Genomic DNA, 25390 nt, shown 5'->3' with positions numbered 1-25390 from the left:
TCCATGTAAGACATTACAGGAAAGACTGAGCATCTTCATCAGACTGTAGTACAACAGCGTCTTCAGTCAGCGGCGCCATCAGAACCGCCGTAACGGACCTTCTGGTTCTTCTGATCTAGACGTTTTATTGGCATCGGCCTCTTATCGCCATCAACAACTGACACGCTCAAAGTTTCTAAATCTTTATTAGGAAGAACAAAAAGAGTGAAAAACAGCACATTTCACAGGATGACATCACTGCTGACATCATTCAGAGATCCAGAGTTTAAAGGTTCGGTCGTAGGAGCAGGTGGCAATCAGCTTCCCGTCAGGTGACACGTCCACGCCCATCACCTGAGAACACAACAACAAGCTCAGACGGACCAATCAGGGAGTAGCACTCAGAGTCATGAGTCATGGAGCGGCGCTCGGGTGGACCAATCAGAGCGCACAGGTCACAGACCAATCATGATGATGTCCTACCTTCCCCTCGTGTCCAGCCAGCGTCTTCAGCGGCATCCAGCCCGGGTGGCTCCAAACCTTCGCCGTGTTGTCGTAAGCGCCAGTCAACAGGAAGTGACCATCAGTGGCTGCACAGGAAGTGAGGTCAGAGAAAGAGGTCAGAGACGCAAGACTTGGGGTCGTGAGGAAGAGAAAGGTTTTGGTTTTCTTTACGTTGGAAACGGACGGTGGACACCAGGTTCTGGTGGGCGGGGACAGTGTACAGACACTTCCTGTTGCGGAGCTCCCACACCTTACAGGTGTTGTCACCACTTCCTGTGGCCAGGTGATGGCTGCAGAACAAACCAATAAAACCACAAAGGGTCCAGTTTAGACGCAGCTCTCAGTTTTACAGGAACCAACCAGCTAAAGAGGTTTTTAAATACGACTCTTACTGCAGAGACATATTTAAACCGTGATCTTTCCTCTGATTGGCTGATTTCTGCTAACTGACGTGTGATTGGCTGGTTTTGTGCTGACCCGTTGGGGCTGAAGTGAACGCTGTAAATCTCCTTCAGGTGTCCCTCCAGGAAAACCACGCAGCGTCCCGTCCTCAGGTCCCACACCCTGCCGAAGGCATCCAGCCCTCTGATTGGACGAGAAACAGGAAGAACTATTGGCTAACTGAGACTCCGCCCATCAACAATCTGAACGATTGGCGACGTTCAGAGACCGCACTGCTGCAGGATAACGAGGAAACGTTACAAACAGCCAGGGATCTGATTGGTCCATAAGAAGGTACCACATAGTACCACACAGTACACCATAGTACACACAGTACACCATAGTACACACAGTACACCATAGTACCACATAGTACCACAGCATAAACTCACCCTGTAGCTGCCAGCGAGCCATCGGGATGGAAGCTGATGTCATGGACTCCTTTACTGTGACCTTCCTGATGGAGGATCTCCTCCTGAACCTCCAGGTCCCACAGACGCCACGAGTTGTCATAGCTGGACACAGGTACTATCGTTAGTACTACAGTTACTACTACAGTGTACCGGAAATTATATACCGTACCACCGTTAGTACTACAGGTACTGGTTACTACTACAGTTACTACTACAGGTACTAGTTACTACTACAGGTACTACAGTTAGTACTACAGGTACTACCGTTAGTACTACAGTTACTACTACAGGTACTACCGTTAGTACTACAGTTACTACTACAGGTACTACCGTTAGTACTACAGTTACTAGTTAGTACTACAGGTACCACACAGGTCGGTGGAGCACACGTCTGACCCGGTTCTAACCCGGTTCTGGTTCTGGTTCTCTTACCAGGTCGTTCCCAGGAATCTCCCAGAAGGATGCCAGGAAACCCGAGACACTCGGTCGCCGTGACCCTCGATGTCCGCCACCGGCTCGTCACTATGGCAACCAACGAGACAGGTCATCATAGGTCATCTCCATAGCAACCCCCCCCCCCCCCATCCTCCACCCCCCCACCTCTCCAGGTTCCACAGCTTCACCGTCCCGTCAGCAGCACACGAGGCCAAGCTGACATCTGATTGGTCGAGAGAGACTGCGGCCTGCGGGCGGAAGACGATGGCGCCCACGTTGGTGTTGTGTCCTGTGACCAATCAGAGAAGAGCGTCAGTGGGGAAGGTTAGATGCTGGCGAGCAGAGAGGAACCCTGGCATGGTCAGAACCGGGCGGTCCACTCACCTCTGAGGGTGCGGATGGGGGTGCAGTCAGGGACGGACCACAGCTTACACAGACCGCTCCTGGGGGGTTAGCACGCTAACGTTAGCTTCATGCATGAGCGGCGATGGCTCAGAGGGCCGCGGCGCTTACCAAGACGCGGTGGCCAGCATTTTGGAGTCCGGACTGAAATGGCAGAAGCTGATTGGACGGTCATCACCGATCTGACTGCAGAAGTTGTTCAGGTTCTGAAAAAGAGGAGGTTCTGTAAAGTCAGCTGTGCTGCTGCTCTGGAGCGTCACAGAGTAAAATGGTTTAAGCTGCAGCTCTCCACGCTTCCTGCCTGTCTGAAATCCTCCGTCATCGTGTCTGTCCCCCAGAAACCATCTCCTGCCTCCATGACCCCCGTCATCATGGTGAGGATGGAGAACATCTGCTCCACTGATCCTCAGGAACACCACAGGCCTGTGTCCTCAGTCCAGATCACTTCATCTTTTAATCCAGGACTGTTCTGCTCCCCCCCCTCCCCACAGACACAGTGGAGAACCTTGTGGACGACTCCACTAGTGGGTCTGGTCTCCACCAATGATGAGACCCTCTACAGGGAGGAGGTCCACAGTCTGAGCCAGTGGAGCTCCAGGAACAACCTGATCCTGAACACCAGTCAGACCAAGGAGGTAATGATGGACTACAGGAGGTCCAGGAGGACTGAACACCTCCTCTCTACAGGAGGAGGTGGTGGAGGTGTGGACACCATCAGGTTCTTGAACATCCACACCTCTTAGACTGTAAACACCTCCCACCTGGTGAAGAAGGCCCAATAACAGCTCTTCTTCCTCAGGAACCTGAGAAGGTCTGGACTTCCTGACCAGCTGCTAAAGAACTTCTACAGAGCTACAATAGAAAGCATCTGGAGGTCTGGGAGCTGCACAGGAAGGACTTAGCACGGTGGTGAGGTCAGCCCAGGGGATTATGGGATGCCATCTATCAGGTCTAGACACGGTTGATGCAGAGTCCAGAACAGGGCCAGACGCTACAGAACCCCCCCCCCCCCCCCCCCCCCCCCAATGCTCTGCTTGACCCACTGAGCAAGAGTTTGAGTCGCTGACTCAGCAATGCCTGAAGCTGGTGCTGCGGAGGTGGTGGAGGACAGGATCGGTCCAACTATACGTTAACTCTGTTATTATCTAGATGGGATCGGCTTTGGCATCATGATTCATCAGCAACGTGGAAACGGAGTGGATCTCCTCTGTGGTTTCAGGACGAGGCAGCAGCTGTCTGCCTGTGAGACAGCGCTGAGGGATTAGGGAGGTTCTCACGGCAGCACTGGTGCTTTCACTTAAATTCACCAATAACACGTAAAAAGGCGCTACGTTAGTTGCTACAAAGAAAAAAAGAAGCAAGATTTGCTTGAGGAGTCTGAAAAGTGCCTGAGTCGGTAACAGTGGCCAGTATAGCCCATAAGATAAGATAAGATAAGATAAGATAAGATAAGATAAGAAGATAAGATAAGATAAGATAAGAAGATAAGATAAGATAAGATAAGATAAGATAGCCGCAGAGCTACTGACGGCAGGTTTATTGTTTATTGTTAAAAAGATTCCCATTGGCTGTCACCAAAAGTGGGACGAGGTATTCTGCGTGATGTCACAGAAACCTTTGAACCAATAGCAGTACAGATTCTAAACTCACTGCAAGACACCGCTGAACCTGAGGAGGGCGCCACACTGACAGTTTTAGACACAAACGCAGGATTTCAACAAATATGCAGCAATTTATGAAAAGTAATGGCCAGGATATCCAGAACTATTAGACACCATGTTAGCAGTTAATCAGTTGGTTTGGGGCGAGTTAGCCTTTAACTGGTTTAAGCAGTTAAAGGTTAAACGGACCTTCCTCAGTTCTGAGGTTCTGGGCTTCAGGCGTGTTCTGGGCTGGGTCTGAACGTTGGTTCTGATCCAGCTAGTGTTTCAGGATTTAGTCGTGCCGACTCACCCTCAGCGATTTGTGCAGCTCCTGTTGGCGGATCGTCTTCGTGGCATCGGGAACCTCCTTCTGAGCACGTGCAGCGTCCAGACGCATCATCGCCCTGATGGACCAATCACACCAAGACGTGGTCAGTGTCAGCCAATGAAACGAGTCCCTGCTGGGAGGCCTTTTTAAGGTTCTGCATCAGGTCCGTGACCCGGTTCTGAGGCAATGTAAGCCTGATTGGTCAGCCTGTTGATGACACACCGTGGCAGAGAGTATCTGGCCAACCAGAGGCGAGCTTCCTTCAGGGAGGCGGGGCCTTCATGGTACCACGTCTGCTGGCACTGCCATTGGTTGGAGAGAGAACACAGGTTAGGTTTGAGATGAAGCTGCTGTTCTCCTGACCACATGGGAGCATGTCTCTGCAGGGCTGTCCATACTTTCTATAAAAGCTCCAGTAACCATCATTCCACCATCATTCCAGCATCATTCCAGCATCATTCCAGCATCATTCCATACTTTCTATAAAAACTCCAGTAACCAGCATCCAGCATCATCCCAGCATCATTCCAGACGCTTCCTTTTCCCGCGGCGACGCGCCGGGAGCTTCAGCGCTGATCTGACCATTCCTCTGGCTTTTTTAGATTAAAAGTTGTATAAAAGGCTTACACATTCTTTGTTTTGTAATGTTGGTTTAACTGCTATCAGGAAGTGAGGTAGGTGTGAGTTTGGTGCGTTACACCATCAGATCCCAGGAATATCTACTACTACTACTACTACTACTACTACTTACTTTATAGCATGTCGGCTGTTAGCATTCCTAAACATCGACGCTCTGAGTGTTGAGTTAGTCACTGAATGGAAGTTAGCATCTTCAGCGCTTTGTTAATTCACAGCATGTGCGCCGTGTTGGAGCTATACGTGCATACATGTGATTGGAGGCATGTGGCGCTGGCTGCAGCCATGCTGTAGTGTGTTTATTTAGCCACATGGTGGCGCCAAAGCTAACGTCTGGGCTTAGAGTACTTCACTGAAACTCTGCTCAGTTTGAGTTCTGTCTAAGTGACTGATATTATGTTATTATATTCCCACGGATGGATGTTTAAGTTTGTCTTTTTAGATATATTTGAGTTTTTTTGGTTTAAACCTCTACGTCTGGAATACATTTGGCCCAATTCATTAGTTACTGCAGACAAGTGGCAACACTGAGCATTGAGGGGAAATAAACCTGCTGATGGTTAAAGGAGAGAAAGTCTCTTTATCTTCCTGCCTGTATCCTGACCAACACAACATGTTGTTGTTAAGACCTAAAATAACTAAACTATTCCTATTACTGCCTAACAAGTGTTACTAGTTTCTCTGAGTCGCTCCTTCAGAGGAAGTTCTTAAAGTGTGATCGCCTCAGCGCTCCCAGCAGCGGTAGCTTTAACAACGCTGCTTTCTGAAATGTCATTTAAATATAAACTACAGTGATGGAAGCGTTAATGCAGAGCGCTTAGTTTCATTCTGACCTCGTCGTGGGACCTTTTGGCTCGGTCCTCGTCTTTCCTGGACTTCTTGAGCGCGTCGGGACCGACCACGGACAAGACGCTGCGCAGCCTGAAAACAACCGCAGTCAGTGAGCAAGCCCTCTGATTGGCTGCCGGTCAGCTGATCCCTGCACAGCAAACATTTATCAGACGGGACGTCCCCACCTCTCACGGCGGTCGGCCGGACCCTCTCCGAACAACGTGATTGGCTCTCCCAGCGCTCGCAGGCCCGCTTTGACCTCGGCGTCGTCCGTGGATACGGTGATCTGTCGGGCTCGCCGCCGCCGCTCAAACTCAGCGAGCGCTTCCTGCTGCCGCTCGCTCACCCGCTCCTCCATCTCCATGGTCTCTCCTGCAGGGCATCATGGGAAACTGAGTCCGTGGGGCTGAGCAGCGGCTGGTTGTCTGGGTCAGAACTTAAACTGGCTGCGCCTTATTTTAGTTTGAGAGATCTGATCCAGGTATTTATATTTATTACTTTATCTGTAGAAAATATCCCAGACAATCCTGCATTTACAATCAAACACACAGTATTTGGATTCGTTTATGTTTTATTCATAATGACGTATATTTTCTTTAAAGTGTGAATGTGGCTGCAGGGCGAGAAGCGCCTAAGCAACGCTCTGCAGGCCTTTCTGGGCCGGCCGGCCTAAAACCGGCGGACCTTTAGATTTCTACATTAAAACACGTCTTACTTCCTGCTGAAATATAAGTTTTCTTACAGAGTTGGTGCAGAAGGCTTTCCTCTACAGGTAAATATTCGCGGGGCACCGCCACAATTCAGTTCCTTCAGGAGAGTCAGAGCGAACTCTTAATTAATTGTTAGAATTATTTTTATCATTCTCTACATGTTTTATTTTATTTTCCATATTCATTGCATTTATCATGTATTTACTCATTACTGTTAAAAAGGTTTTACGGTTTGAGTTTATTCAGATATTGAAGCGTTTTCAGATAATATTTCTCTCCTATATGACAGATTAAGGTTTTGTGAAGAGAAAAGGTCTCATGATATAAAGTTGTTTTTGCAGCACTATCTGTAACTGTGAGGAATTAAGGTTCCTTTCCCGGAGAACTGAATGTTCAGTTGTTCCGTGTAACTGAACTGCTAGTTTGTTCCTGTCGTTCTCCTTGCAAGAAACGATCTGTTGTCTTTCCTTTTTCTGTTATTTAATGAATGTTTTAGGTGTTTAAACCTGACAGAAATTAAATGGCAAAATAAAAGCTGCCACATCTTCAGAATTACGTGTTTTTTTATGTTAAAACGATGTTTCCTGGAGGAAACCATGAATATCCATGAGGGGAACGGCTGGAGTTTCCTCCAACTTAATGTAAAAATAGGAGCATTGATTGTTTTTGGCCTGAAGCGGTCTCTCTGGGTCCAGCTGACCGGCGCTACACGGTTAACTGAGGAGATCTAGATCCACCTGAGCCTGAAAACCAAAGACGCTGGTTTCTCCAAACATTTAACAGGAACAGAATAAGATCAGAATTTTAACGCATCTATATTTGTATAAATGTTATATAATATTTAATGAATAAATCAAATTTTATTGAGATATTCCCTTGCACCTGTCCTCACCTGTCCATGCTGACGGCCAACTCACCTGAGGAGATGTTGATGTTTCCTGCTTTGATGCCCGCCTTCACGGCATCACTTCCTGTAAACGTGTTCCTCGCCATCTGCAGGCTGAGGCGCTCGCGCTCCTTCTCCTCCAGGCTGCCGTAGAACACGCGGCTTCTCTTCACCGCCGGCGCCATGTCCTCCTCGTCCGACATCTCACCTGCTCACCTGAAATCCCTGCAGGAGGAGAGTTGGTCAGCAAACGCCGTCACCGCCGCAGCAGTGACCCGAAGCCCGGCCAGAACCGGTCAGAACCAGTCAGGCCTGGTTAGAGCCGGTCAGAACCGGCCAGAACCGGTCAGAACCAGTCAGGCATGGTCTATTCATACTTCTTTTTTCCCAAAATATATTTATTAAAATTTTGGCAGTTTAAACAAACATCTTGAACAATCTACAAAATATGACAGCAGTAGTAATATTACTTGTTCAAGTCAAAATAAAATACAAACGGGAAAAAAAACCTCTCAGTATTAGTTCCTGTGCAACTAGTCACATTTCGTACTTAACCTCTTTATATTGAGAATAAAGTTTAACAGTATATGTCCATAAATAAATTGTCTTTGGGAACAGCCGTTCACATGTTCGTCAATCACTCGCATCTTCTTCTGAGATATTCAACTTCTTGACATATTTACTGAAGGAATTCCAGATTCTCATCCACAACAGTGGATTACTTTTTCCCACGGATCTTTTTTAGCACAGAGGAGATTTGTTGCTCGAACACTCGTGGTCGGTGAAGTTGGTGAAGACTGTTTACATTTTCAGGTCGGGCTTCTTTAGAAACAGACGCAGTTTTGTCGTCTTTTCCAAAGGGATGTCCGCCTCAGCACACAAAGCAACAATCTCCTGGTTCTGATTTTCTTTAGAGAAATCTTTCTAACTTTTGAACAAATGTTTTCTACTTAATGTTGATGGAAAAATCCTTGAAGTCAGACTGTTTCTTATGAATTCCTTGTTGCATTTTTTAAGGTTAAAGCCATTATTTTAATTCTTAAGAGCGCTGTTGAATATAAATGTGAATAAAATCTGTAATTTCCTCAGAAATAACCTTGTGATCAATAAATTCTTTGTCATCTATTAATGAATTTAGGTTTATGTAAGATCTTTTTTTCTTGCCTATTTTTTCTACATTACTAAAATAAGATGTTAGTTTTATTTTTTTTGCCTTCTTCTTTCCATTTAGCTCGAGATCTGATGTAAGCACCATGCGTTCTTCACGATATATGACATCTAGCTGGTTTTGTAGTGTAATAAACTCATTTCAGTTTTTCTACATAAATTATTTATATTTTGCACCAATCTAGCTTCAAATTCTCTTTGTCGTCTACATTTACTAAACATTATTGAGAATTCTTGTGCCTTGAACTTGAAGTATTCTCTTACTGAAGCCATCCATAGTTACTATTTTAAACCTCTCACTGAAGTGATCTGATTGGCTGCTGGGTCCCATGGTCCCGCCTCCAGCTCCTAAAGGAAGCGGTTCTGTCCTTTGGACCAGCTCCGGTTTCTGGAGCAAGGGCCAGAAAGACCAGCTTGTTTGTGCGTTCTAGCACCGGCTAAGCACTGGACCCGGCTGGCAGCAAAGGTTCTGATGAGTGTTTCATGATGGAACCCAGGTTCTTTAAACACCCGGTTCTGGTCTCTGGTTCTTTAAACACCCGGTTCTGGTCTCTGGTCCAGCCTTTCCGTTGTTCTCGGGTTCTGTTCAGCACTTTGTCTCATTGCTGATATGTTCTACACAAATGAGCTCGCCTCGCCTAAACCGGTTCTGATAATCACCAGAACTCCTGAAGAACCAGCTGGAGCGCTCAGAGTGGACCGCCACCTGACCCAGTGGATCCTGACCCAGTGGATCCTGACCCAGTATGTGAGGACACGGCGCTGTGGTTCTGACAGACTGCTCTGCAGCACAGGAGCACCACAGGGAGCTGTGCTGGTACCGGTTCTGTTCACCTCTACTCTCCATCTACTCACCAGATTTCTACCTGCAGAAGTTCTCAGATGATTCTGTCAGAGTTGGTCTCATCACAGAGGAGCTGGACAGGAGATCCAGAACTTTGTAGACTGGTACCAGCAGAACCACCTCAGGTTAGATGCAGGGAAACAAAGGAGCTGCTGGAGGACTTCCTCAGGTCCAGAACCACCTCTCTGACCCACTGAGCTGTATAATACACTGGAGTGCTGATTTAGCAGAAAAACTGAAGTCACTGGCCGCCATCTTGCTACTCCCTACTCTCACAGAATCCCACAGGATTTGGTTGCAACAACAAGCAGTTTTCTGGCTGTGTGAAAACGTTTCACAGGTAATTCTACAGTCAGTGGATGTACTAACACTATCAACTACTAGGAAATTAGGTGCTGAAATATTTTACATGTTATTCATATTAAATATATATATGTATATATAAGTATGTGTATATGTATATATGTATATATATGTATACACATATGTAAATATATGTTTTTGTATATTGTTATTTATATATTTATAAATGTTAAACATATATATTTAAATGAATAAAATGCTAAATATTTCAGCACATGACTTTCTCAGTACTTGATATTTTTAGAACATAACATAAAACTATATGGCATTTTTACATTTTAAAAGTCTTAAGTCCAACCTGAACATGAGAAAATCCTCGTTATTCAATGCTGTAGCGCACATATTCCCTAGTTACTGGGGGGAAATAGGGAGTACCAATATGGCGGCTGGTGGCTTCACAGCGACTCGTTCAAAAAGACGGTGATTAGCACTCCAGTGTAGAATATAGCTCAGTGGTCTGACCCAGGAGAACCTCCAGAGAACTGATGTGGAGATAGAGGACTCTCCTCAGTACCTGGGTGTTCTCCAGAACCATGAACTGAACTGGACCCATAACCCTGATGCTCTTACAGGACGGGTCAGAGCAGAATCTACCTGCTGAGGAGGCTGAGGTCTCCTGGCCTGCAGGGGGCGCTGCTGAACACCTTCTTTACCTGTGGAGGCATCAGCCATCTTCTCTGGTCTGATGGAGCAGCAGCTGATAAAGTCATGAGGAGGACCGGTTCTGACCCGGGACGTCCTCCCAGCTGCTGCTAGACTTTATCATCTCTGCTGCTCCAACAGACTCAGTCAGTGTTTGCATCACACTGATGGCTGCTTCTGCTCCGATCACGGCTCACTTACTGTCTCCCAGGGGCTGAGGCCCATTAACATACAACAGTCAGTTCTGAAACCAGTAACCACTATCAGGTCAGTGCAGGCTTTGGATTTAGTTTTTACGCACTTTAAACCATCTGCCGAAAGGCCTCTGCTTCATTTTACCCACGCGCTGTTTCTCTGTGCGCGAACACACGCGGGATTAAGGTAACAGCTTTCAGAATAAAAGCACAACAGGAGCAGAAACTCTGACCCATCAGAACCAAATGTGTCTCCTATAGTTGGACTACCGTCCATGTCCGTTAGTGTTGTTTTTAAATGTTATTGTCTTTATTCTTTATATTCTAAGGTAATATTTGAGAACCAGTTCTTATCTATAAACGTGATTTTCTGCATAACTTTGGCAATGTTGAGAAACTAATTCTCACAAACGTGATTAGGAGAAAAATGAATATAAAGACTATAAACAATTTCTCACCACTCGGGATTAAGGGGTGGCAGCTATTAAGCACTAAAAATTGTCATTCAGGAGCAAACATCAGAAAATCCATAAATTATTGGTAGTCCAGGCTGGAAGTAAATAATAAATAGAATATTTAGACAAAATATGTTGATGCATTACACTGATTGTTTTAAAAAGAATCCCAAACATCCTCTGCCCAGATTATTAATAAAAATATTACAACATGATTGATTTTTTTAATCCCATAAATCTTTCGGCTTTTATTTTGAAGTGACGAAGCGCCAGATCCGGTCCAAACGCAACCTGCCTTTACTTTGAAGGCGAAGCTTATACCGTAGTTCCTGCAGATAGCGCGCACCGTGAAACTTCTAATTTACACGGATTAAGTTTCGACGCGGGCAACTCCGCCACCTCGCGCATGCGCCTCCAGCAGGCAACGGTCCGTGGTTTCGCGCTCCGTTTGTTCCTTTGTTAGCTTGTTTGTGTCATAAACTCACCCGTAGAGAAGAACGCAGCCTGAGCGTCTCCGAACTCCGTGATCCGGAAGTAGAGCCGGTTTCCGGGTCAGACTGTTAGCTTCCGGTCTGTGTTTCTGCTGAAAGCCGCGAAAGCCTCTTTCCTGTTCGGCGTTAACAGGTGACTGACGTTCCAGCACAGCGCGAGGAGGCTCTCATTGCAGGTAAACAACACCTGCTGCTGCCAACAGAACCAGCTGACCCAGCAGAACCAGCGAGGGTTCGGAGCAAACTGCAGTCTGCAGGAAGCCGGACTCAGGCGTCCGCAGCTCTGCCTGATCAAAACACCGCGAATAAATCAGTTGCTGGTGGGACTGAGGGGTTGTTGGTTCCGTTTGATCCGCAGATTTTTTGTAGGCTCGGTTGGGGGTTCTGGTTCTGTTTCTAGATGAAATAGATGACCTGTTGATAAGTGGATGTTGTTTATTTAACGCGATAAATAATTAGCTTACAGCTATTCAATTCAATTTTCAATTCAATTTTATTTATATAGCGCCAAATCATGAAACATGTCATCTCAAGGCACTTTACAAAGTCAAGTTCAATCATATTATACAGATTGGGTCAGATTATACAGATTGGTCAAAAATTTCCTATATAAGGAAACCAGTTGATTGCATCAAGTCTCTCCAAGCAGCATTCACTCCTCCTGAAAGAGCGTAGAGCCACAGTGGACAGTCGTCTGCATTGTTGATGGCTTTGCAGCAATCCCTCATACTGAGCATGCATGAAGCGACAGTGGAGAGGAAAACTCCCCTTTAACAGGGAGGAGAACCTCCAGCAGAACCAGAACCAGGCTCAGTGTGAACGCTCATCTGCCTCCACCCACTGGGGCTTAGAGGAGACAGAGCAGAGACACAGAAAGCTCAGAAGCTCACATTGACCCAGGAGTACTTTCTATGTTAGAGAAGACAGAGCAGAGACACAGAAAGCTCAGAAGCTCACATTGACCCAGGAGTACTTTCTATGTTAGATGGTAATAGAGGATGATCTGCCTTCTCTGATGATGTCACAGCTAACAGAACGCCAGACCAGGTGTACCTTCTATGAAGAGGAAAATTACAGAACAAAAACTTAAAAGCTGAAATAACAACAAGCAATGCAGATTGGAGAGCAGTAGGAGAACTCAGCAGAGTGAGAGAAATAGACCCTGATGTCCTCCAGCAGCCTAAGCCTATAGCAGCATAACTATAGAGGTAGCTCAGGGTAACATGAGCCACTCTGACTAGAAGCTTTGTCACAAAGGAAAGTTTTAAGATTAGTCTTAAAAGTAGACGGGGTGTCTGCCTCACGGACCAAAACTGGGAGTTGGTTCCACAGGAGAGGAGCCTGATAGCTAAAGGATCTGCCTCCCATTCTACTTTTAGAGACTCTAGGAACCAGCAGCAGACCTGCAGTCTGAGAGCGAAGTGCTCTGTTAGGAACATACGGGGTAATCAGAGCTCTGATATATGATGGAGTTTGATTATTAAGGGCTTTATACGTTAGAAGGAGAATTTTAAATTCTATTCTTGATTTAACAGGAAGCCAATGAAGGGAAGCTAAAACAGGAGAAATATGATCCCTCTTGTTGATTTTCATCAGAACTCTTGCTGCAGCATTTTGGATCAGCTGAAGGCTTTGAACTGCATTGTGGACTTCCTGATAGTAAAGAATTACAATAGTCCAGCCTTGAAGTAACAAATGCATGGACTAGTTTTTCAGCATCACTCCTGGACAGAATGTTTCTAATTTTGGCGATATTCCTGAGGTGAAAAAAGGAAACTCTGGAAACCTGTTTAATATGGGATTTAAATGACATGTCTTGGTCAAAAACAACACCAAGATTTTTAACTTTATTACCAGAGGCCAAGTTAATGCCATCCAGATTAAGTGATTGGTTAAGAAGTTTATTTTTTGAAGACTCTGATGGTTCTGAACCTGCAGCTTCCTCCTTTTGTTAAAACCCATTCTAGTTCTGCTGCCGGTCCGGGTCCATTAAACCCAGAGCTGCAGCAACATGTGGGGGCCGGTTCTGTTTGTAAGGGGCCTCAACATGGCGCTGGGGTCATTAAAGGACCCTCTGCCAGGTGTTCTACAGGTGCGGCTCTGGGCGGTGGGCTGCTAGAACATCTCAGCTGAGAGAACCTTTGGTTTTTACCACAGCAGCCTCGGACCGGTGGTCCAGTTCATGAACAACCGCCCTGATCATCTGCTAGTTCATTAAAGGGGAGCACACCTGTAGAACACCTGGCTCAGAGCACACCTGTAGAACACCTGGCTCAGAGCACACCTGCAGAACACCTGGCTCAGAGCACACCTGCAGAACACCTGGCTCAGAGCACACCTGTAGAACACCTGGTCCAGAGCACACCTGCAGAACACCTGGCTCAGGTGGACCGCCACTCTGCTGCTGGGATTGTCGGCTAAAGGTCTGAAGAGACGCTGGTCCTCCTGACCAATCAGAGGCTCCTGCTGAGCGCCCCCTAGCGGCTGAAACATGAAGGATTTCCACGCTGACGTCATTGCGTCGTCAGATTTCAGGAAATGTAAATAATGATTTATGGACTTGTGATAAAACTGATTTTGTTTTTTTAGGTGTGAACCGATCGGTGAGAAGATGCTTCGCAGGAAACCGACTCGTTTGGAGCTAAAGATCGACGACACGGACGAATTTGAGAGGGTTAAAAAGGAGCTTGAGGTTTCTGTCCATCTATTGTGTTCTGAGCAGCGCCGAGCAGAGCGGTTCTGATCCGGTTCTGACTAGCCTCTGTTCTCTCCAGGCCAGGAAACGACAGCGAGAGGAGGCGGGCTCAGGAGCTGCAGCGGCCGGAGCTTCTGTCATTGGCGTGGATATGATGGGGGGCGGAGCCTCCGCCTCCTCCGCAGCCGCCTCCAGGGCGGAGCTTATCAACGAGCGAATCGGCTACAAGCCCCACCCCAAACCAGCCACGCTGCCCACCTTATTTGGAAGTTTACAGTTTTAATAAAGTTTGGACAGGTTGAAGAGGCTGGTTGGTGGTTTTTGGCAGATACATTTAGGGTCCAGTTGGACCGTGACCCGGTCAGAACTGATGACGGGGCAGAGTGGGAGGAGCTTCCTGTAAAATGGAGACATGGTCAGAGATGAATAATGAAATGTAAAGAGCCCCTCACAGAACCCTGGGTCTGAATCAGCTGCTGCAGACGCAGCACATCCAGCACCGGGTCAGAACCAGAACCAAGCTTCATCCAGTAGGTCTCAGAGACCAGGCTTCTCAAACAGAGCTGGTTCCCTTCCAGGGAGCCCAGCAGCAGCGGTGGAGAACCTCCATAAAATCACACTGATGATGAAAGGAAGGTCGTCTGAGTAGATGTGCTGAAATGGGCCGAAGCTCCACTGTTAGCGCATCAGACATTTAAAGAGTCGAGCTTCTGGACAGGTGAGTCAGGGCAGGTGAGCTTTAGTTCATGCTAACCTGATACTTGAGTAATAATATGACAAAAGTAAAAGTAAAAACTAAAGTGCAGTAAAAATACTCCTAAAAGTACATATTGTTCAAAAAGGTACTCCAGTAACTGTAACTGAGTAAATAGGACTTACTACCCACCTCTGAATATTAAGACCAATACAAAAAAAGGATGTTGGCCATCTGAAAAGTATTCAGTTCAATTTTATTTATATAGCACCAATCCACATCCCATCATCTCAAGGTTCTTTCCAAAGTCAGCTTCCATCAGATCCTCCAGGTTGGTGAGAAAGTTTCCTCTCTAAGGAAACCCAGCAGGTTGCATCAAGTCTCTCCAAGCAGCATTCACTCCTCCTGAAAGAGCGTAGAGCCACAGTGGACAGTCGTCTGCATTGTTGATGGCTTTGCAGCAATCCCTCATACTGAGCATGCATAAAGCGACAGTGGAGAGGAAAACTCCCCTTTAACAGGGAGGAGAACCTCCAGCAGAACCAGGCTCAGTGTGAACGCTCATCTGCCTCCACCCACTGGGGCTTAGAGAAGACAGAGCAGAGACACAGAAAGCTCAGAAGCTCACATTGACCCAGGAGTACTTTCTATGTTAGATGGTAATAGAGGAAGATCTGCCTCCCCTGATGATGTCACAGCTAACAGAACACCAGACCAGGTGTACCTTCTATGAAGAGAAAAATGATAGAGAACAAAAAGTTAAAAGCTGAAATAACAACAAACAATGCAGATTGGAGAGCAGTAGGAGAACTCAGCAGAGAGAGCTAGACCCTGATGTCCTCCAGCAGCCTAAGCCTATGAGGAAATGTATGGACATGAAAACTACGAGCAGCACTAAGCTGGGCTCCTTTTCCTTGATCACTGCAGCCATGCAGCGTGGCACCGAGTCCATCAGCCTGGAGCTGCTCAGCTGTTACGAGAACCCAGGTTGCTCTGATTGAGGCCTTCAGCTCTTCTGCATTGTTCGGTCGTATCGCATCTTCCTCTTCAACAGCCCAGAGATTTTCTGTGGGGTTAAGGTCAGGCGAGTTTGCTGGCCCTTTAAGAACAGGGACACCATGGTCCTCAAACTTTGGCACTATGGAGATGTAGATTTCATTTTCCAACAGGAACTGGAACCAGCACACAAAGTTGGTCAGTGACTGTGGGAACTTTCCTCTGGGCCTGTCTGCTGGTTCTGGAAGCTCTGACGCGGCTGCAGTCCACTCTCTGTGACTCCGCCCACATTTCTGATGGCTTTAGTTCCAGGCTGCTGCTGCTTGGACACGTTTCTCCACCATCTGTCCTCCTCCTGGACACAGAGCTGTGAACGGCCAGCTCAGAGATTCTGAATTTAGTGTTTTCATTACTTATCAGTTATAATCATCAAAATTAAAAGAAATAAACATAAAATCTACCAGTCTGTGTGTAATCAATGAATATAATAAACAAGTTTCACTTTTTACATTCAAATTACTGAAAGAAAATCCCCTTTTTCATGATTTTCTAATTATGTGACCAGCACCTGTGTAGTAAGTGTCACCGGCTGCAGCATGAATGACTCTGTGGTTCTGAAGTTTATCTGGGATTAAACTGAGAACCTGAACGTCTGAGGAACCATGATGCAGTCTGGCTGCAGTTCACCACTTCACCACCTGTGGCGCCACTTCCCCGTCTGCACCACTGATCTCTATTATCCACTGGAGTGCTAATAGCCGCTGTTAGAACGAGTCGCTGTGAAGCCACCAGCCGCCATATTGGTACTCCCTATTTCCCCCCAGTAACTAGGGAATATGTGCGCTACAGCATCGAATAACGAGGATTTTCTCATGTTCAGTGGGGGCTTAAGACTTTTAAAATGTCAAATGCCATATACTTTTATGTTATGTTCTAAAACTATCAAGTACTGAGAAAGTCATGTGCTGAAATATTTTGCATTTTATTAATTTAAATATATATGTTTAACATTTATAAATATATAAATAACAATGTACAAAAACATATTTACATATATATACATATACACATACTTATATATACATTTATATATTTAATATGAATAACAAGTAAAATATTTCAGCAGCTAATTTCCTAGTAGTTGATAGTGTTAGTACATCCACTGACTGTAGAATTACCTGTGAAACGTTTTCACTCAGCCAGAAAACTGCTTGTTGTTGCAACCAAATCCTGTGGGATTCTGGGAGAGTAGGGAGTAGCAAGATGGCGGCCAGTGACTTCAGTTTTTCGGCAAAATCAGCACTCCAGTGTATTATATAGCTCAGTGGGTCAGAGCCGCTGTGATGTTCAGCCAACCCACCGAGCAAAGGGAGGAACCACAAAGGTTCCCTGGGAGAAGATGGCGGCAGACGATGGCGGCCTCTGGAGGACGAGCCGACCGGATGAAGCGTCCAGGTGGAGCTGGGCTACCTGTGCAGGTGTGGCCTCATGGAACCGGTGGAGACCCTGCAGGTGGAGGTTCTGCTGCCTCCACCTGCAGAACCGTTGGTTTTTGGGTGGTGCCGCTGTCGCCCCGTTAGCGGACCTGTCTCCAGTTAGTATCTCTAGTTAGTAGTTCCAGTTAGTATCTCTAGTTAGTAGTTCCAGTTAGTATCTCTAGTTAGTATCTCTAGTTAGTCCACTCTGAATGGCTTTCGTTGACAAAGTGCCGTAAATCCCGGCGGCACAGAGACCTTGACAGAAGCCGAGACGTTTAACTGCACCTCTAAAACCTTCAATAAACAATACCAGCTCGCTGCAGTCATATGATTTATTTTCATTATAAATGATATACTTTTTTATAACAAGTTTATAAAAGACAAACGATTAGTGCTGAAAACAACCAAACACTGGAGTTCACCTGCTCAGACAGTAGGTGGCGCTCTGAGCTCACACAGCCCAGGAAACGATGCCGACCAATCAGCAGTCATGATTTGTCAGTTACCATGACGACCAAAAGGCAGCATTTAGAGGGGAAGATTGTTGAAAACTTTATTAGTCAGAGGCAGACTGGGCGGGGCCTGATAGCTGGTGGTCGTAAATAAAAACAAAAATTAAAACAATAAATAAAGGAGAAGAAAAGGTAAAATAAACAAAAAGAGCCGTAACATGGAAACAGAGGAAGGGGCGGGGCTTAGTGGCATTTCTTCACATTCTGTGTTTATAAAAAAACGTTTTGAAACTTAAAGCCGTTTTAGTTTATTGCTTACGTCTGCAGTGTTTACATGGCGTTGGCCGTTCCCTAGGTGACGGCACACCTGTGGACCACCTGACAGGAAGCGGCTGCACTTCCTGACTCAGACTCAGGCCCCACCCACCGAGGCTGCTGAGGGCGTGGCCGGCTCCGCTCACTTCTTCTTGATGGCGGCGAGATCTCGCTGCAGCTCTGAGAACTTGGGCCGCTCCTCCGGGTTGTACTGCCAGCAGCGCTGCATCACTTTGTACACGTCGTCAGGGCAACGCTGAGGACACGACATCCTGTAGCCTAGCAACCAAAAGACAGTCTCCATAGTTACTGGTCATCACTTTGCCCCCATTGGACCGACCCACCGCCTCAGTTTACCTTTCTCCACCTGTTCTCGAGCCTGCTGATTGGTCATTCCTGGATAGGGACACACCCCCAGGCTGAAGGTCTCCCACAGCAGGATCCCATAACTCCACACGTCACTTTCTGAGCTGTAGCGACCTGCAGCCAATCAGACACGAGGAGACGCAGTCAGCAGCCAATCAGACACGAGGAGACGCAGTCAGCAGCCAATCAGACACGAGGAGACATAGTCAGTAGCCAATCAGACACGAGGAGATGCCGTCAGCAGCCAATCAGACACGAGGAGACGCCGTCAGCAGCCAATCAGACACGAGGAGACGCAGTCAGCAGCCAATCAGACACGAGGAGACGCCGTCAGCAGCCAATCAGACACGAGGAGACGCCGTCAGCAGCCAATCAGACACGAGGAGACGCCGTCAGCAGCCAATCAGACACGAGGAGACGCAGTCAGTAGCCAATCAGACACGAGGAGACGCCGTCAGCAGCCAATCAGACACGAGGAGACGCAGTCAGCCGCCAATCAGACACGAGGAGACGCCGTCAGCAGCCAATCAGACACGAGGAGACGCCGTCAGCAGCCAATCAGACACGAGGAGACGCCGTCAGCAGCCAATCAGACACGAGGAGACGCCGTCAGCAGCCAATCAGACACGAGGAGACGCCGTCAGCAGCCAATCAGACACGAGGAGACGCCGTCAGCAGCCAATCAGACACGAGGAGACAGTCAGCAGCCAATCAGACACGAGGAGACGCCGTCAGCAGCCAGTCAGACACCAGGAGACGCCGTCAGCAGCCAATCAGACACGAGGAGACGCCGTCAGCAGCCAATCAGACACGAGGAGACGCAGTCAGCAGCCAATCAGACACGAGGAGACAGTCAGCAGCCAATCAGACACGAGGAGACGCCGTCAGCAGCCAATCAGACACGAGGAGACGCAGTCAGCAGCCAATCAGACACGAGGAGACACAGTCAGTAGCCAATCAGACACGAGGAGACGCCGTCAGCAGCCAATCAGACACGAGGAGACACAGTCAGCAGCCAATCAGACACGAGGAGACGCCGTCAGCAGCCAATCAGACACGAGGAGACACAGTCAGTAGCCAATCAGACACGAGGAGACGCCGTCAGCAGCCAATCAGACACGAGGAGACACAGTCAGCAGCCAATCAGACACGAGGAGACGCCGTCAGCAGCCAATCAGACACGAGGAGACGCAGTCAGCAGCCAATCAGACACGAGGAGACTCCGTCAGCAGCCAATCAGACACGAGGAGACTCCGTCAGCAGCCAATCAGACACGAGGAGACATCGTCAGCAGCCAATCAGACACGAGGAGACAGTCAGCAGCCAATCAGACACGAGGAGACAGTCAGCAGCCAATCAGACGCCAGGAGACGCCGTCAGCAGCCAATCAGACACGAGGAGACAGTCAGCAGCCAATCAGACACGAGGAGACAGTCAGCAGCCAATCAGACACGAGGAGACTCCGTCAGCAGCCAATCAGACACGAGGAGACGCCGTCAGCAGCCAATCAGACACGAGGAGACGCCGTCAGCAGCCAATCAGACACGAGGAGAAAGTCAGCAGCCAATCAGACACGAGGAGACAGTCAGCAGCCAATCAGACACGAGGAGACAGTCAGCAGCCAATCAGACACCAGGAGACGCCGTCAGCAGCCAATCAGACACCAGGAGACGCCGTCAGCAGCCAATCAGACACCAGGAGACAGTCAGCAGCCAATCAGACACCAGGAGACGCCGTCAGCAGCCAATCAGACACCAGGAGACGCCGTCAGCAGCCAATCAGACACCAGGAGACGCCGTCAGCAGCCAATCAGACACGAGGAGACACAGTCAGCAGCCAATCAGACACGAGGAGACGCCGTCAGCAGCCAATCAGACACGAGGAGACGCCGTCAGCAGCCAATCAGACACGAGGAGACACAGTCAGCAGCCAATCAGACACAAGGAGACACAGTCAGCAGCCAATCAGACACGAGGAGACATCGTCAGCAGCCAATCAGACACGAGGAGACAGTCAGCAGCCAATCAGACACGAGGAGACAGTCAGCAGCCAATCAGACGCCAGGAGACAGTCAGCAGCCACAGGGCAGGTTGAATGTGGACAGGTGTGCTGTTTAGGACTCGTTCAGAGCACAGGTAGAGTCTTTCTGCTGTTACCGTAGTTCAGCGCCTCAGGTGCGGTCCACTTGATGGGAATCTGTTTGAGTCCAGATGAAGAGTAAACGCCGTCGTCTTCCTGCCGACTCATCCCAAAGTCGCTGATCTTCAACACGTTGCTTTCTCCAACCAGGCAGTTCCTGGCTGCCAGGTCCCTGAGAAACACAGGATCGCCATCAGACTCAGCGGACCAGCCGCCAGGGGTCACCTGCGTGGGCCAGAGTTACCTGTGGATGCAGTTTTTACTCTCCAGGTATGCCATGCCGGCAGCAGCGTCCACGGCAAAGCGAACGAGCTGCTTCGTCTTCAGTTCATCTTTCTTCTTCCTCAGATATGACAGGAAGTCTCCACCTGGCAGTTTAATGACACACACACAGGTGATGGAGGCTGGCCAATGAGAAGGCAGCAGCAACAGAAGCTCCACCCACCAGGAACCAGCTCCATGACGATGTAGATGGGCTGCCTCTGGGTGCAAACACCGATCAGCTTCACTATGTTGGGGTGGTCGTACTGCTTAAGGATCCTGCAGCCAATCAGAGTGAAGAGGCGTGACTCTTTCTGGGTCTGGCTTCCATCACCTGGAGCAGCAGCTCGTTTGCTCACCTGGCCTCAGACAGAAAGCGGATCTTCAGCTCTGGAGGTAGATCCTCTTTACACGTTTTGACGGCAACAGGCACTTTGTCGCGCTGCAGCGTTCCTTTGAAGACCTCTCCAAAGTTGCCCTGGCAACAGCCACAGAGGCAGACAGGTAAGGTTCACAATGACACAGGTGACCGACGGCAGGTGCAAACAGGAAGTGAGGTCACCTTCCCCAGCAGCTCTCCCAGCGCCACGTCTTCATGGTTCAGGATCCACTTCTTGTCCTGAGGAGAAAAGCAGACCTTCTCTTTAGCAGCAACAAAGACACTGAGGAGGTTCTGCTTGGTTCTCCAGGTGAACCGGGCCTCCTCAGCAGAACCTTCAGTGGGTCAGCCAATCAACCGGCTGCTCACATGTAAAAGAGGACCATCAGCCTGCCGAGCCATCATTAGCGCTCCCCGAGGCTCAGGCATAACAGAGAACCTCAGAACCCGGAGGAACGTCCAGAACCAGCAGACCCAGCTGCAGAACCCCACCAGGAGACGGTTCCAGTGTAGTGGAACGGTCCTGCACGGTTCTGGTAGCACGGTTCTGGTACCACGGTTCTGGTACCACGGTTCTGGTACCACGGTTCTGGTACCACAGCAAACGCAGCTATGCGTCCTCAGTGGCTCCTGCTGCCCACCTGCCAGGAGCCCTGCAGGCTCACACTAAAACATTTAAATGTTGCTGTCAATGGGAGAAAATCCCACAATGCACTCTGGCCTCAACAGTCACCTGGATCAGAGGCTACCTGACTAACGGACCTCAGGTTGAGGTTCTAAGCAGGCAGCAGAACCACAGGAGACGGTTCCCCCGGTCCTCCTCCAGAACCACAGACTGAGATGACTGCAGAGAGAGAACCATCTCATCCTGACTGTGGGTGGAACAGAGGAGAAGGTTGCAGGTGCAACACCAGCACCACCTGGAGGAGCAGAGGAGGAGCTGAGGAGGAGCAGTGGAGGAGCAGAGGAGGAGCAGAGGAGGAGCAGTGGAGGAGCAGAGGAGGAGCAGAGGAGGACCAGAGGAGAAGGTTGCAGGTGCAACACCAGCACCACCTGGAGGAGCAGAGGAGGAGCAGAGGAGGAGCTGAGGAGGAGCAGAGGACCTCAGGAACCTCTGCAGAACCCTGAGGTTCAGCCACAGCATCTCAGTCAGGTCCGGACTTTGACTAGGCCACTCGCTGGAGGTCCTGCAGCAGCAGAACGTTCTACTGCGGATCGTTCTCTGGAAGGCGAAGCCACTTTAACGGCAGGTGGACCGACTCACACCTGGAACATTTTCCCAGAAGTCTCTGCGATCCAGGTGTGTTCTGGCAGCACTGAGCCTCATCGTGGTCAGAAGGAGCAACAGTAGTCAACAGGAGTCAATAGGAGTCAGCAGGAGTCAGAAGGAGTCAGAAGGAGTCAGAAGGAGTCAGCAGGAGTGAGGAGTCAGAAGGAGTCAGCAGGAGTAAGAAGGAGTAAGAAGGAGTCAGCAGGAGTGAGAAGGAGTCAGAAGGAGTAAGAAGGAGTCAGCAGGAGTGAGAAGGAGTCAGCAGGAGTCAGAAGGAGTCAACAGGAGTCAGCAGGAGTCAGAAGGAGTCAACAAGAGTCAGAAGGAGTCAGAAGGAGTCAACAAGAGTCAGAAGGAGTCAACAGTAGTCAACAGGAGTCAGAAGGAGTCAGAAGGAGTCAGCAGGAGTCAGAAGGAGTCAACAGGAGTCAGCAGGAGTCAACAGGAGTCAGAAGGAGTCAACAGGAGTCAACAGGAGTCAGAAGGAGTCAACAGGAGTCAGCAGGAGTCAACAGGAGTCAGAAGGAGTCAGCAGGAGTCAACAGGAGTCAGAAGGAGTCAGAAGGAGTCAACAGGAGTCAACAGGAGTCAACAGGAGTCAGAAGGAGTCAGCAGGAGTCAACAGGATTCAGCAGGAGTAAACATCCCAAAGAAAGCTTCTTCATGAGGTGAAGAAGACGAGCCTCCTCTTCATCAGACCAGCATGTACCTTCCCCCGTGGATCAGCCGCCGTTGTGAACCAGGCGCACCTGTGCAGGTGTAGGGTGGTTACCTTGACGACGGGGTTGAGCAGGACGACGCCGGACTTCTTAGTGATGACCTGCTTGGTGGAGAAGTGATGCTCGATGAGCTGAGGAATGGTGGGGAAGCCCGTCCCTTCAAACCGGTACAGACTCTACCAGAGAGAGGGAGGGAGGAGCCCAGGTGAGCTGCGGGACCAGCGGCGCCTCCTCAGGTGTGTCAGGTGTGTCTGCTGCTACTCACGTCGGCGTACTGGATGATGAAGTGGCGTCTCTGGTCGTCAGAAAACACCGACAGGACGTACTCGCCCGGTTTACCGTGGCTCTCTCTCACCAGGAAGTCTCCCTGCTGCCGCAGCAGCTCCTGGGCCTCCGTGCGGGGGATGGCGCCGTGGTACCACTCCTGCTCCGCCAGGGGGCGCTCCGACGTGGGAATCACGTCAAAGAACTGCTGCTTAGAGGAAGAGAAGAAGAAAGCACATCACAGGTCTGAGGCCCCAGCCACGGCGGATAGGGTTTGGCTGCAAACGTTCCCAGACCTGGACCCGTCCCAGAGTTCCCATAGTTCCCAGCCTGCCGATAGTCCCCAGAGTTCCCATAGTTCCCAGCCTGCCGATAGTCCCCAGAGTTCCCATAGTTCCCATAGTCCCCAGAGTTCCCATAGTTCCCAGCCTGCCGATAGTCCCCAGAGTTCCCATAGTTCCCATAGTCCCCACAGTTCCCATAGTTCCCAGCCTGCCGATAGTCCCCAGAGTTCCCAGAATCACCAGAGTTCCCAGAATCCCCATAGTTCCCATAGTCCCCACAGTTCCTATAGTCCCCATAGCTCCTAGAGTCCCCAGAGTTCCCAGCCTGCCGATAGTCCCCAGAGTTCCCAGAATCCCCAGAGTTCCCATAGTTCCCCGAGTCCCCATAGTTCCCAGCGTCCCAAGAGTTCCCAGACATGGAGCCGTCCCAGAGTCCCCATAGTTCCCAGCCTGCCGATAGTCCCCAGAGTTCCCAGAATCCCCAGAGTTCCCAGAATCCCCATAGTCCCCACAGTTCCTATAGTCCCCATAGTTCCTATAGTCCCCATAGTTCCCAGCGTCCCCATAGTTCCCAGCGTCCCAAGAGTTCCCAGACCTGGACCCGTCCCAGAGTTCCCAGCCTGCCTATAGTCCCCAGAGTTCCCAGAATCACCAGAGTTCCCAGAATCCCCATAGTTCCCAGCCTGCCGATAGTCCCCAGAGTTCCCAGAATCCCCAGAGTTCCCATAGTCCCCAGAGTTCCCAAGAATCCCCAGAGTTCCCATAGTCCCCAGAGTTCCCATAGTCCCCAGAGTTCCCAGAATCCCCATAGTTCCCAGCCTGCCGATAGTCCCCAGAGTTCCCAGAATCCCCAGAGTTCCCATAGTCCCCAGAGTTCCCAAGAATCCCCAGAGTTCCCATAGTCCCCAGAGTTCCCATAGTCCCCAGAGTTCCCAGAATCCCCATAGTTCCCAGCCTGCCTATAGTCCCCAGAGTTCCCAGAATCCCCAGAGTTCCCAGAATCCCCATAGTCCCCACAGTTCCTATAGTCCCCATAGTTCCTATAGTCCCCATAGTTCCCAGCGTCCCCATAGTTCCCAGCGTCCCCATAGTTCCCAGCGTCCCAAGAGTTCCCAGACCTGGACCCGTCCCAGAGTTCCCAGAGTTCCCAGCCTGCCTATAGTCCCCAGAGTTCCCAGAATCACCAGAGTTCCCAGAATCCCCATAGTTCCCAGCCTGCCGATAGTCCCCAGAGTTCCCAGAATCCCCAGAGTTCCCATAGTCCCCAGAGTTCCCAAGAATCCCCAGAGTTCCCATAGTCCCCAGAGTTCCCATAGTCCCCAGAGTTCCCAGAATCCCCATAGTTCCCAGCCTGCCGATAGTCCCCAGAGTTCCCAGAATCCCCAGAGTTCCCATAGTCCCCAGAGTTCCCAAGAATCCCCAGAGTTCCCATAGTCCCCAGAGTTCCCATAGTCCCCAGAGTTCCCAGAATCCCCATAGTTCCCAGCCTGCCTATAGTCCCCAGAGTTCCCAAGAATCCCCATAGTTCCCATAGTCCCCAGAATTCCCATAGTTCCCATAGTCCCCATAGTTCCCAGCCTGCCTATAGTCCCCAGAGTTCCCAAGAATCCCCATAGTTCCCATAGTCCCCATAGTTCCCATAGTCCCCAGAATTCCCATAGTTCCCAGCCTGCCGATAGTCCCCAGAGTTCCCAGAATCCCCATAGTTCCCATA

The 25390-nt window shown here is 49.2% G+C and overlaps 3 protein-coding genes across 7 annotated transcripts in view; 1 reads left to right on the top strand and 2 right to left on the bottom strand.

The window, feature by feature from the left end:
• Positions 1-168: 168 nt before the first annotated feature.
• On the bottom strand, positions 169-11480 carry prpf4 (PRP4 pre-mRNA processing factor 4 homolog (yeast)). 2 transcript variants are annotated; one of them, XM_021313719.2, is made up of 15 exons: positions 11359-11480; positions 7240-7433; positions 5798-5984; positions 5615-5702; positions 4368-4447; positions 4128-4221; positions 2286-2380; positions 2157-2215; positions 1938-2061; positions 1770-1859; positions 1317-1439; positions 961-1068; positions 655-773; positions 463-569; positions 169-333 (listed from the first exon to the last, which is right to left on the bottom strand). In XM_021313719.2, the coding sequence occupies exons 2-15, from the start codon at positions 7409-7411 to the stop codon at positions 247-249; spliced, it is 1533 nt and encodes a 510-aa protein (XP_021169394.2). In that variant the 5' UTR covers positions 7412-7433; positions 11359-11480; the 3' UTR covers positions 169-246. The 2 variants fall into 2 exon arrangements, with proteins under 2 accessions (XP_021169394.2, XP_035995732.1); XM_036139839.1 differs by lacking the exon at positions 11359-11480 and adding an exon at positions 9231-9354.
• On the top strand, positions 10165-14362 carry cdc26 (cell division cycle 26 homolog). 2 transcript variants are annotated; one of them, XM_036139840.1, is made up of 3 exons: positions 10165-10491; positions 13954-14056; positions 14139-14362. In XM_036139840.1, exons 2-3 carry the CDS (start codon positions 13976-13978, stop codon positions 14340-14342), a joined length of 285 nt encoding a protein of 94 aa, XP_035995733.1. In that variant the 5' UTR covers positions 10165-10491; positions 13954-13975; the 3' UTR covers positions 14343-14362. The 2 variants fall into 2 exon arrangements, with proteins under 2 accessions (XP_035995733.1, XP_012713278.1); XM_012857824.3 differs by lacking the exon at positions 10165-10491 and adding an exon at positions 11420-11540.
• Positions 14363-17545: 3183 nt separating this feature from the next.
• fer (fer (fps/fes related) tyrosine kinase) overlaps positions 17546-25390 on the bottom strand; it is a 69638-nt gene continuing 61793 nt past the window's right edge. For all 3 annotated transcript variants that reach the window (XM_036139834.1, XM_036139833.1, XM_021313718.2), the window contains exons 12-20: positions 23394-23600; positions 23182-23304; positions 21323-21379; positions 21120-21238; positions 20945-21039; positions 20744-20867; positions 20517-20671; positions 18352-18474; positions 17546-18273 (exon numbers count right to left, since the gene is read on the bottom strand). In XM_036139834.1, coding sequence (XP_035995727.1) covers positions 18137-18273; positions 18352-18474; positions 20517-20671; positions 20744-20867; positions 20945-21039; positions 21120-21238; positions 21323-21379; positions 23182-23304; positions 23394-23600 — 1140 coding nt within the window. In that variant the 3' untranslated portion in view covers positions 17546-18136. The remainder of the gene's footprint in view (positions 18274-18351; positions 18475-20516; positions 20672-20743; positions 20868-20944; positions 21040-21119; positions 21239-21322; positions 21380-23181; positions 23305-23393; positions 23601-25390) is intronic.

This window comes from Fundulus heteroclitus, chromosome 8 (assembly GCF_011125445.2).
Source record: "Fundulus heteroclitus isolate FHET01 chromosome 8, MU-UCD_Fhet_4.1, whole genome shotgun sequence".
Taxonomy (NCBI): domain Eukaryota; kingdom Metazoa; phylum Chordata; class Actinopteri; order Cyprinodontiformes; family Fundulidae; genus Fundulus; species Fundulus heteroclitus.
The sequence above is the reverse complement of the archived record's forward strand: the minus strand, read 5'-3'. Positions and strand labels throughout refer to the sequence as shown.